Source organism: Nannochloropsis gaditana (assembly GCF_000240725.1).
Source record: "Nannochloropsis gaditana CCMP526 unplaced genomic scaffold scaffold201, whole genome shotgun sequence".
Classification (NCBI taxonomy): Eukaryota; class Eustigmatophyceae; order Eustigmatales; family Monodopsidaceae; genus Microchloropsis; species Microchloropsis gaditana.
Window position 1 is genome coordinate 974 of NW_005803752.1, and position 12260 is coordinate 13233.

The 12260-nt window shown below is 55.3% G+C and overlaps 2 protein-coding genes across 2 annotated transcripts; one reads left to right on the plus strand and one right to left on the minus strand.

Annotated features, from left to right (window-relative positions):
- Positions 1–769: 769 nt before the first annotated feature.
- Positions 770–3580, plus strand: MARS (methionyl-tRNA synthetase; the record flags this gene model as incomplete). The annotated part of the gene is made up of 4 exons (XM_005855416.1): positions 770–1410; positions 1575–2114; positions 2277–3478; positions 3570–3580. Exons 1-4 carry the CDS (start codon positions 776–778, stop codon positions 3578–3580), a joined length of 2388 nt encoding a protein of 795 aa, XP_005855478.1. The 5' UTR covers positions 770–775.
- A 5498-nt stretch (positions 3581–9078) lies between these two features.
- NGA_0131001 (mfs transporter) lies at positions 9079–11606 on the minus strand. Its single transcript, XM_005855418.1, has 3 exons — positions 11492–11606; positions 10140–11231; positions 9079–9967 (listed from the first exon to the last, which is right to left on the minus strand). Exon 2 carries the CDS (start codon positions 11229–11231, stop codon positions 10140–10142), a length of 1092 nt encoding a protein of 363 aa, XP_005855480.1. The 5' UTR covers positions 11492–11606; the 3' UTR covers positions 9079–9967.
- Positions 11607–12260: the final 654 nt, after the last annotated feature.

Below are 12260 nucleotides of genomic sequence, written 5' to 3' on the forward strand. Positions count from 1 at the left end.
ACCCTGCACCCGCACCTTGCTTCCATAGGGCGTCAAGCCAATGAAACTCCCCATCGTCGCGCCAGCCCCCCGCTGCATGCACCACCGGCTGGTGCATATAAAAACTTGCTGTACGGTCACCGGATCTCCACGCACCCCGCTGGAAGCTGGTAGGGGGGGCGTCGAACTCCCTCCCCTGGTCCCAGACGTACCAGGGTAGGCCGTGGAGCTGACTTCGACGTAGATATTGCCCCGGACGCGCCTTAATGCACGTCCAGGAGGGGGAGGTGAGGAGGCTGACGGGGACCCGGGCGAGGCACGTTGCCCGCGGATGACAGACCCTGGCGAAAATCCATGCGCAACCAGAGACAGGTGCAAAAGTAACCACAAGACTGAAACCACGAAGGAGGCCTTACGCGCGGGGTAAGGGAATGATCTCGGACTCGACCGCATTGGTGACATAATGGGTTGTTGAAGCTCGTGACGCGAGGCGACCGAATGTGGCGAGGAGCACCGTGCGGCTCCGCTAAGACCAAAATATCCTGGACACCCGGAACGTACAACTAACCAACGCAACCTTGTGGCCCTTCACGAAGACATGACACCGGTCCTGTCAGGTGTAAACGAATAGTTTGTTCCCGTGCGGGTGAGAGCGTGATGAAAAGGGTGATAGAGGCTTCAAGGCTCGCCAGCCCTCGCTCAAGCCTGTTTTCATACGCCCTTCCCATCCAACCTGTTTCTAACATACAATCCACCCACATTCGCCAAACTTGGATCGAAATGGCATTGAAGGTCTATGGATAGGCCACCAAGCGTATTAGATCCGGATGGCCTCGCATTCCTGGACGCAGACGAAGCCTCTTCCACCCTCCACTTGCACCTTGCCAGCCTAGGTCTGACCCCTCCCTCTGCGAGTACCACCTCCAAAGCCACGGGCGGTCTTCCCAACGTTTCCAGCAAGGGCCGTGGGAGAGGGAAAACAGGCGAGAAGCCTGTGGTCACTGCCATCGTGGAGGACCCAAAAGCGCCTTTGGTCGGGGACCCTGGAGTGACTTTGCCCGGCGGTCCTGCGGCTACTGAACGATTTTACATCACCACTGCCATCAACTACACGAATGGGAACCCCCACATTGGGCACGCGTACGAGGCCGTGACGTCCGATGTCATCGCGCGTTATTATCGCATGGTTGGGCAGCAAGTCTTCTTCTTGACCGGCACGGATGAGCATGGACAGAAGGTGGCGACCACGGCCGAGGGAATGGGGATGAAGCCGATCGAACTGTGCGACATGTATGCGGGAAAGTTTCAGGCCTTGAACCATTCCCTACGCATCTCGAACGATTTCTTCGTGCGGACAACAATGCCGGAGCATTACGCCTCGGCGCAGGAGCTCTGGAATCGTTGCGCAGCGGCAGGTGACATCTACCTAAGGTGAGTATGTTAGCATTCGTCTGCCTCAACCCATGCCTGTCCTGTGGCAGTGAAACAAGTAGTCCTGGCTCCGTGGACGTCCCTGCGGCATCTCTGCGGCCCCATTTGCTCATCTCGACGTGTCGCTCGCTCCCCTCCTTTCCTTTCCCCCTGGCATCCGGCAGCAAGTATGAGGGCTGGTACAACGTGCGGGAGGAAACGTTCGTCACGGAGAATGAAGCCAAGCTCGCCGACTACAAGGACCCGGCCAGTGGTCTTCCCCTTAAAAAAATGGAAGAAACCAGTTACTTTTTCCGCATGTCCAAATACCGAGACGCCCTGATCCAGCACATCCAAGCCTCTCCTTCCTTCATCCTCCCCGACACCCGGCGAAACTCCATCCTCTCCCGGCTGGAGGAGGAATTGACAGACCTGTCCATATCGCGCACCACCTTTGACTGGGGTATTCCCGTGCCCGAGAATTTTGCTCCCGCCCACGTCCTGTACGTCTGGTTCGACGCCCTCTCTAACTACTTGACCGGCATCCGATGGCTGGATCCAGCGGCGCCGACTTTCTGGCCCGCGGACGTGCACGTCATCGGGAAGGACATCATATGGTTCCATTGCGTGATCTGGCCGACGATTTTGATGTCGGCGAACCTCCCTTTGCCCACGTCCGTCTTCGCCCACGGCTTCATCCATGACCGGGACGGGCGGAAGATGAGGTAAGAGGAAGATGGCGAGGACAAAAGAGCCGAGAGGGGGAAAGGAAAGAGATTGCCTTTTTTCGTAACAGTCCATGCCCAGAATCTCAGATCCCGCCCAACACACGCTCCTCCCTCCCTCCGATCCCCTACCCTCTTCCTCCCGGCCCCTTCCGTTCCCAGCAAGTCTCTGGGAAACGTTGTGGACCCGCACGAGATGATTGCCCGGGTGCCCGTTGATACCTTCCGGTACTACTTGAGCAAAGACCCCTTCGGGGGCGACGTGAATTTCTCCCCCGAAGCCATGCTCCAGGCGCACAACAGCGAACTGGCCGACGTGCTGGGAAATTTGGTCCATCGGGCCGTCAATCTATGCCAGAAGTTCTGCGACGGGAAGGTTCCGGAGCTGCCCACCTTGCGGACACATGGGTGGCAGTACCCGCTCCCAATCGAGCTGGAGGGCCTGCGCGGCCGGGTCGCGGAGGGAATGCGGGCTTTTGCCTTGAAGGTTTTGGTGGACGAGGCGATGGGTGGCGTGCGGGACACGAATAAATTCTTAACAGAGGCGGAGCCCTGGAAATTGAAGGGGGAGGAGCAGGCGCCGGCGAGGCAGGAAGTGGTACGCTTGACCTTGGAGGCGGTCTATGTCCTGGCGCATTTCCTCGCGCCCGTCATGCCGTACGCGGCGACGGCCATCTTCCAAAAGCTAGGGACCCCCCCCCAGCCTCTTCCTACCCTGCGGGCAGACCTCCAGAATTTGCGGGCAGGGACGAGGGTGGAAGTCGGCGACGTGTTGTTCATGAGGGAAAGCATCGCGGGGGGGGCGGAGGCGGTGGATAACCAGAAAACAGGGGCGAAAGTCGATGGGAGGACGGAGAAGCAGGGGAAGCCGCAAGGGAATGCCGGAGGGAGCGAGAAGAAGGAAGGAGGAAACGGAGAGGTCTTGGAGTACCCCGACGACTTCAGCAAAGTGGACATCCGGGTAGGTTACATTGTCAAGGTCTGGACCCACGCGGCGGCGGACCGCTTGTTCTGCGAGGAAATCGACGTAGGGGAAGAGAGGCCCCGGCAAATCGCTTCCGGCCTCCGAGAGCATTACCAGCTTTCGGAGATGGAGGGGCGGAAGGTCTTAGTCGTGTGCAATTTGAAGGCCGCCAAGATAGCAGGCTTCGAGTCGCAGGGCATGGTCCTGGCTGCTTCCTCCCATGAGAACGGGGGCAAGGTCGTGCTGGTAGATGCGCCGGCGGAAGCACGTGTGGGTGAGCGCGTGGCGCTTGGGAATGCCACGTACGACCTGGGGGCTTTCCCGGCCATGAGTGCCACGCAATTGAAGAAACGCAAGGCATGGGAGGCGGTGGCGGCAGGGCTGGAGACCGATAAGGAGGGTGTGGCTGTGTTCAATGGCGCAACGCTTATGACGTCCGCAGGAGTGTGTCGAGCTTTAGGAATTTTGTCAGGCAAGGTTAGATAATGCAGGTAGCACGTAATAGGGAGGGGAAAAGAACTGGAACATGCCTGGCGGAGGTAGTGGGGCCCCTGCTCGTAGCAAAGTAAAAGATTCCTTGCATGCCGACCTTAAAGCGAGGTAAAGGCGTGCTCTCTTGCGTGCTGACGACTGCTTTCGTCGTATGCATCTTTGTTCCTTTTAATTGCGAGCTTCGCCCAAATTAGAGCGCACATTATTCACCCAGGGCATTATTTTGACCCATTTTTATCGGCTCTATCCACTCTGTTACACCTCTGTCGCTATCACGTATCACACGATCACATCCTTTTCCAGAATGCAGCCACTCTCTAGTGGTACGCATAGTATCCGTGTAAGCCTTCCACCGCCAGAAAACGTGTTCCAGGCAATGTCGTCTGTCCCTGGCAAGCTGAATACCCAACTCTCTGCGTCGGATGGCCCGTCGCTCTTTACGCGCGGTGATAATCCTTTCCTGCAGCCGTTGAAAAGCCCGAACTTTCACAAACTGACTCACTAAGTAATTTCTGACCTGCGTGTGGTCTCGAACATGCTGCTTTGTGCGAACCCTGAGCTGCAATCTTCGCACAAATGCAAGGGGCTTTCCTTTCGCCACATGCATGTCGCCTGCTCCCTGCATTTTCCGGCTTTGAACGCGCAGGCCGTACCACACCAGCCATTTTTTCCATGCTAAATGTAAGACACCGGAAGGAAAGTTTACGACCAAAGCTTCTATAAATGTGGGCCGCGCTACGCTCCAGGTTTGAAGCTGTGCAAGCCACGCATTGTGCCGTTTACGCCGCCTCAGAAATGTGCACCAATAAGCGATATGCCGGGCCATTTGGCGGTTCTCAGCAAGAGTTTTGTTCTTCAAGCGCGCTGCGCGAGCTCTCCATCGTCGCCATCCCGCGTTGAGCCGCCAAAGGCTCATGGCATTCATCGCATTATGGTCTCGCAACAGGAATCGTCTCGCGGCTTGCCAGGTTCGTAAAGTGTATCGCAGGAGACGCATCTCTTCCAATGCCTCTGTCAGTTTCGCCTTCTCCTGCCTTTCTTGCATTTTCTGTGACCATCGCCGCCACGGTTTAAGTCCGCGCGACCGCAAAACAAAGAGCTCCGCACATTTCTCTAATCTCGCCTCGTTGAAACTTTTCCGCCAGCCCTCTTCCCACGCACGCCGCAAAATTCCAAGTCCAACCACATCGCTCACGGCCTTTGCTCGCAAAGTAAGCTCCTTTCTGTGTAGGATTACGGCCCGCCATGCGTGAAAATGTCTGGTCTTGCGTGTATTTTCCATACATTGTACAACAGCCTCACGCTTTAAAGGTTGCTCACTGCTCCAGCCTCTCCATACCGAGAAAAGTCGCCCGACAAGTCGCTCTTGGCACCGATGTTGGAAATTGCGGAGTTTGGACACCAAGAGTGCATTGCGCCGCCACCTCTGGCAAGCCTGCTCGAGCCTACGGGATGCAGTTCGCTGCCGCAAAGTGTGGAAACTTCGGCAAATTTTTATAAAGCATTGGAGACGGTACAGACTTGAAACGAGTCGACGGACCTCCCATTGCCCCGCGGATAAGATCTCATTTTTCCTCTGCCTTTGGCGGAGCTGAATGGATCGCAAGAAATTTCTGGTCCACACTTTCCACGCTCGGCGCAACCACCAGGCATTCATAGCTCGCTGCCGAAGGAGGGGAAGAGAGACTCTGATCCGGTGCAACCACAGCAAACCCTTTAACCCTTGGGTACGCTTTCGTCTATGGAAAATCTCGTTTGCTCGGCCCATGCTTAATATTTCTTTTCTACGTCGCCGCTGATTCCGTTGGAGCGCATACAGAAAAGCCGTCTTCTGATTGCGTTGACGCCCTGCATCTGCTTCAGATTCCAAACAAAGACGGTGACGGCGAGTTCTTGCATGTGTCGACCAGTCGTGAAGCATAGCACGGCAACGGCACTCGGATTTTCTCCTTCTATGTACCAGTACGAGGCCCAACTGGCTGTGAAACGTACGGCGAGCAGCCACCCACAATAACCATTTCCCAAACATTCGCTGGCAAGCGGTACGCTGCCAAGCTCGATTCCCTGTGTCTTTTTCTAGGCTTCGCTGTAGCGTCAGTCTTGCCATTCCCAGCCGCCACCGCCGAAGAGCTCGTGCCGAGCGCAGACGTCGTAGGCAAGTGGAGTGCTTGGCTACCCCACGCCACCACTGCAAACATCGATCTTGCAGCTCCTGCTCACGGCCATGTTGAATGGACCGGGCAAGCGTATGAATCGTGAAGGTGTGATGGAGTACTTTTAGCACGGAAGCAAGCTGGGACTTTGTGTGGAGGAGGAGGACGCGACGACGGGCCATCTGCAGCCGGCAATAAGCTGTCCAGCGATGGAAATAGCCATCAAGGAAAGCGGAGACGCGATCTTTCTCGTGCTGCAATTCTCGAAGGCGCCGTGCCCCACATTCTTGCACCCAGGCATGCCAGTAGCAAAGCCGCCGTTGCCCCTTCTTTATTGTGAAAACCGTCATCAGAGCCTTTATTTGGCGCTGGCAACGCGCCCTTTCCCGCAGCTGCCTGAATGCCCGCGCCCGCCTGCGCTGGAGGTTTCTGGTTGCCCCTTCTTGCACGCGGGCCTCCACCTCCGTCGCTTGTATTTGAGCGAATGTTCGCCACGTTCCGAGCGTCTTTGCGGAGAGTTGCTTCGCTGCAAAAATTTCCGCCCTTCGTTGGCTTCGATCAGCCTCCTCCCGTCGCCAAAAATAAGCACAAAGTGCCGCTTGACCGCGTCTCCACTGCGTGCGTCTGAAGTGCGTTTCACCCCGCGCAATTCTTGACCGATGTCTTCGCTGAAGATGGCATCCATGGACCCAATGATTAAAGCTTGCGCGGACTCGATGGACGGTCATCAGGTGCATTGCCGACGAAGCCCGATTTTGCAGCCGTCGGTGCTCGGACGTTAAAGCCGAAAAGGCCTTCTGGGCCCTTACTTTTATTGTCAACGCCTGTAAACACCTCTCTTCGATGAGGTTGACATGTTGCCATTCCTTTAGGCACTTAGTTAGGAAACGGCGCTCGCGCCGACGGACGTGGTACCCACAAGTAAGAAGGCAGCGCCAGGCATGAAAAGCGGTTTGAACAAGACGACCCTGCTGTTGCACGACGACTATGTCTCCTTGCCTTCGACAGCTCACCCGTCGTCCCATTTGAGCAAAAGCCCGCCGCGCAATGCGGTGAAGGTGCGCCCTTATCCCTCGTGCGACGGAAGCCTCGCAAGAGGCAGATTTGACGACTCTTTGCTTGAGGATCGATATGAGGTGACGCTGACGGCAATATTTGTTGTACGCATCTGCTGTATGCAATGACGCTGCCCGATTTCCCGCCGCTTTCATACGACAAAATGCACCACGAAGGCGCCGTCGCAGGCTAATGACGTACCAACACTTCTGCTTCCACACAATGAAGACTTGTTGTTGGAGGTGGAAATCGGATTCTAAGAGGAGGCATTTCAATTTGGACAAATGAGTTTGAAGAGGTGTGGCAATCGGCGCGAGATAAGTACTTGAGACTCGTGGCGTCCACGTCGTGCGGTGGGCATACGTCGTGTCATGCTCATCAGAGGAGGACGAGGAAAAAGAGCGGGAAAAAGGAGGTGACAGTCGGGGCGAATAGGACAGACGCAGAGTGGATGAAGATGGGGAGGTGAGAGATGGCTCCTCCAAGGGGGGGGTCTCGGCAACAAGGACATGATAATCATGGGCAAGGCGAAACTTTTCCGTTGATGGTGCCAACGCTGAGTGGGCAGCCGATGTTGAGAGGGTGTCCACCGTAGTAGCTGACACTACCCATCGCAATTCCTCTAATTGTTGCCGGAGAAGGTGCTGTAACTCAGAGCTGGTTCGTGAAGGGGAGGTGACATGCGACATCGCAGAGAAGGATGTGTTTCGTTATTCGGGCGAAGTTCTCTGCTTATGTCAAACTGAGTACGGTCCAGACGGTAGCTTATGGATGCCCTTCGTCTAATACTACGACTCCATTGTCTTTGTTGACCTAAGTAGATGTTTGAGAGACACGGTTGTGTTAACGTTGTTTCGCTTTTGGAAAGGCAAACTTTCACCTTGCGCAGCCCTCTGGCAACTAGAGGAACGGCTGCCGAGCCGTTGGGAACCGTTACTGCATGCTTCTATTTAAGTGAAAAGAGTGCCATACCCACTTTCTTGTGTCTCAAAACCTGACTCGCAGAGAATTAAATGTGCCTCATTGTATTTTTTGACAGCTAGTATGATGTATCCTTCGGAGGCTCTTCAAGAGCAGCACCTACAAAAAGAGGCGAGGCGGCTTAGCAACAGGGCTGAAAGAGACATGCAAAGAGTAAAGCGTCTACAAAATGCCAAACGAACGATCAGTGTTGATGCGACGGCCCTGCAGCAGCAAATCAACAAGAAAAAAGAATTACGAGAGATAGAAAAAGCCATTGCAGCCCGTGAGGCAGAAGATTTGGCCAAAGTTGTACGTGTGCGGGCCGCTCAAGAGGCGGAAGAAACAGCCACCCGGCACGCACTTGCACGCGCAGTCCGAAACGAATGGGACCTTCAAGCAAAGGGAAATCAAAACAAAAACAAGAAGAATGTAGATTTTTCAGACTTACCTCCTGCTGAATGCGCGAAAGGAGCTTTACAAAAGTTAGAGGGAGAGGACGAGGGATATGCCGCCCGAAAGAAACAAATGCACTCAGAAATGCGAGGATGGGTACAGGAGCACCGGCTTTTACAATATGAACGTGAAACTGCTGAGCTACAAGCATGTTCAGAGGAGAATAAGCGACTCCATCATGCTTTGTCCCTCGCTGAGCAGCAGGCAAAGGAAGACGCTGCGCTTCAAGCTATCTTGACCCGACAGGTACAGCTGGACAATGCCACTCAAATCCAGCAACATAATCGGGCCAAAAGAGAGGACAAAGAGCGATGTAAAGCCGAAGAGATGGCTGTCTTGGCGAAAATACAGGCCGATCCTATGCTTTGCGAGGTCAACGAATGCGTCAACAGGGAAACCGGACGCATCATCCCCGATCGTTTCAGAGGCTTTTCAGGCGTGCGACGTCAGGAACTCATGGAGGAAAACAAGACATTGCTTCATAATAAATCGCTGGAAAAACAGCAGAAGAGGGAAAATGCACAAGAATGGCACCGGAGACAAGCATACTGGGCCAAACTTTTGGAACAACAAGAGGCAGAGGAACGTCAAGCTCGGGAAATTATGAAGCTTGATGTGAAGGCTGCGCTCCACAAACAGGGGAAAGAGCAAGATGCGCGCAGAGCCCGTTCCAAAGCGGACGCTTTTGGTCACATTGACGCAGGACAAGGCTTGTTCGGCAAATTTGGGACCTCACTTTCCTGAGACAGCAGAATCGAGTCACGACATGTTGCAGGGCGACTCGTAACTATCAGCAACTAAGGGATAGGCACAGGAAGGAAAAGTGCAAAAACATCGTAAGGCAGCAGAAATAAGTGAAGGAGGCATAGCAGCACGGTGGTACTTCGGTTCCATTCAGGCCCCCTAGTACCCTAGAAGAACAAGCACCGCGCAGCCTGCACTTCGTGGAATATTACCGAATGCTTTTGTGTCTTTCGCTTGATTTACCCATTCCACACCCAACCCTAGCCATGTCTCGGACCCTACCGCAACCAGTTCGAGGCCGCTGCATAGATGCAGGCGGCTTCACATCCCTCCATGGTTCAGGGAAGGGGCACGAAAATAAAGACCGGTCCCGAGCGAAAAGGCAGGCATAAGGCCAGACCGTACAAGTGATGTCGGCTGGAGCACCACTGATCCTTCTCTAATGAGTTCGGCTAAACCTAACCCCCCCCCCCTTCCCTTGCCGCTCTCCTTTGGCATCCGAGCTCCCCATGTACGTCGCCTGCTGCTGCCGCAAGCCGCTTGCCGTCTGATAGGGCGACCGGGGGACGACACCTTCCCCACCCCTTCCTCTTCTATCCCCAGCTTGCTTAGCCGTTCGTGCTTTGCTGGCTGCCTGCTTATCCAAAACAGGGATCAAGTAGAGCAAGGCGAGGCACAAGAGCTGGTAGAGGTTCAGCCTCGGCCATTTCCCGGAATCGCACCCAGGCACGGCCGTGGACGTCAAGTGACAGTCTCCCTGGGCGTACTCCATCAATGGTGACTGCAAAAGGCCGGCAAAGCCTGCGATTAGAAAGGAGACCCCAGCCAAGACGCCAAAAAACCGGAAACCGAGCGCGTCGGCCAGGTAGGCAAAAAAATAGGTGAAGAGGAATGTCCGAAAAAGTGCGTAGGCGACAAAGGCGACGATGAGGGGCAGCGTGCCCCCATGCGTCTGTTCAAAGAGTATGCCCAAGCTATAGACCACTGCCATGCTCACTGTGACAGTGGCCGTGGCGACAAAGCCGTAGCTGATGCATGCCAGAAAGGAAGATGGGGGGGAGGGGGGTTAGCAAAGAATCGAGCACATGCGCATCAGGACGCCCGACAGATACCACGTAAGAGGCATCCGTGCGCACGGGCAAAGCCAAAGGAGCGCGACATCGCCTTAGACCTCCCGATGTCCCCTATCTTACCCCCGCTTTACCTGTCCATCAGTTTCCCCACGACTGGAATGCCCAGCACGCCCGCCGTGGTGATGGCCGTGAACAGGCGGACCATGAAATTTTGTTTCGCGGGGGTGAGCATGTGGTTGTCTGCCAGCTGCACGTCGATGGTGCCAATGTAGAAATTTGCCCAAAAGGAGGCGACCACGATGAAAATGGTCACCCGGAGGAAGGGCGCAGACCGAAGTTGTGCCCAAAAAGATGCCTCCTTGATGTCCTCCTCTTCCCAGCTTCCCCCCTGGCTCGTCGGCCGGCCCAAAGCCGCCGATCCCCCCAACAGGCCCGTTGTCTCATTTGCATTCTTGTCCTTGCTGTCGCTGCCTCCCCGGGCGCTGGGCAGGGAACGAGACCCGCCTGCCAGGGGGGGTCCGGTGGGGGCAAAGGATGTTTTCTTGAAGACAGAGGGCGCCCGAATGGGCCCGATCCGAGCCGTGGCCAGTTGGTCGGGCAGAGTTTCCTCGAGGGCTTGTTCTTGGAACGAGAAGGGTCGGTCCGGCCAAAGGAAGAGGGAGAGGAGGAGGGCAAAGAGGCAGACGGTTGTGTAGCCGGCAAAAATCTCCTGGTAGGTGAGTCCGAACCGGTCCCAGAGCCGGTCGAAAATGAAGAAGATGAAGAAGGAGAGGTTAAAAGACCCGGTGATGACGCTCGTGACAGTCGCCTTGCTTGCTGGATACAAATTGGAGAGGTGGATGATGGAGGACTGGACGCCGGGTCCGCCAAAGGCTATGAGGATGACGGCGGGGAGGTGGGTGGGGAGGGAGGGGGAGGAGGCGGAGAAGAGCACAAAGCCGGCTCCGACCAGAAATATGCTCAGCGCGGAACAAAACCGGGGACCGTAGGCATCCAGGAGAACCCCTAGCAAGAGCGGGGCCGTGAAATTGATGGACGTCGCCATGACGAAGAGCCGGTGGACAGCGTCGCGGCTCAAGGCGGGCCCGCCTTCCTCGTTCGAGGCGATGAGAAGGGAGCTGGAGATGGCTGCCCATCCAAAGATGAGACCGCCGCAGGCCAAATTCTGGAAGCAGGCGGCCAAAATCATGGCCATTCGCGGGACTTTGGGCTTGGTCATGCTGCAGAGATTGTGAAAGGAACGGGTGGGCATACAGGAGCAGTGAGACGGGTGGAGATGGATTCGGTCACAGGCCAGGAAGGTTGAGAATCTTAGCATCCGACACGTACGATGAATAAAGAGACGGTAGACAATCATGAGGATTGTGAATGCAAGGTTGTCATTGTCTTCCCAGGGACAAATCGGCCGCGATTCACAAGACATGGACCCGGACAGATCAGAGGTTCAAATGGGGGCACGACGATGATCGAACCACTTACCTGAAAAAGTGACGCGATGACCACACCTGATAGAAATCCGACTCTATAACAGGTGACCTCGCGCGTTTGCTTTGTTGGCCCAACGATTTTACGGTGCGGATGCTACTTCTTTTGTGGAGGTTGATGTTACAGGATGAGGTCGAGTACCGCGCCAAGAAAGAGGAGGAGCCTACCTCACGCATTGCTTTTTTATTTGTTCGCACGGCTGGGGACGTCGTTTGGTTGACATTACTTCCCACACGTCAGACAACCAAGCAAAATAAAGTGAGAGGGATGATGAAAGGAGCATGCGTGGGCAGTGCGAACTTGCTAACGGTGGGAGAAGACATCACGTCGCTTTTTGATAGGTCACTCGAAAAAAATATCAGAAGGCCTCTCCACCATCCATTCCCTCTCACCACGGGAGAAAAAAAGGTGGCACGGCCGCAAACGAGAGACTGAAAAGTGGAGACGACAGACAACGCAGGAATGTTGACGTCCCCTCTCGTTCCTCCACTCTTTTTGGGACTGGAAACGGGTGAAAGGCAATGGGTGGAAAAGTTCAAAGGCAAGCTGACACAAAACGTGCAACGCGTGCAGTGGTTTCTCGGCGGGAGGGAAAAAAAAGCGGACGGAACAAGTCAAAGTCAAGTCAGCGACAATATGGCCACAGCACGCTCCAGCCCCCGCAACGCTGGAAAAGGCACGTCCCATCGCCCCGAGGCATATTTTTAACGGTGGGATATTTTCTTTGTTTGTGGACTTAACCACGGCATGGCCATTTTATGCA

Excerpts from the sequence above, each read along its gene's own strand:
- NGA_0131001 (XM_005855418.1), bottom strand. The coding sequence starts at position 11,231 with ATGACCAAGCCCAAAGTCCCGCGAATGGCCATGATTTTGGCCGCCTGC.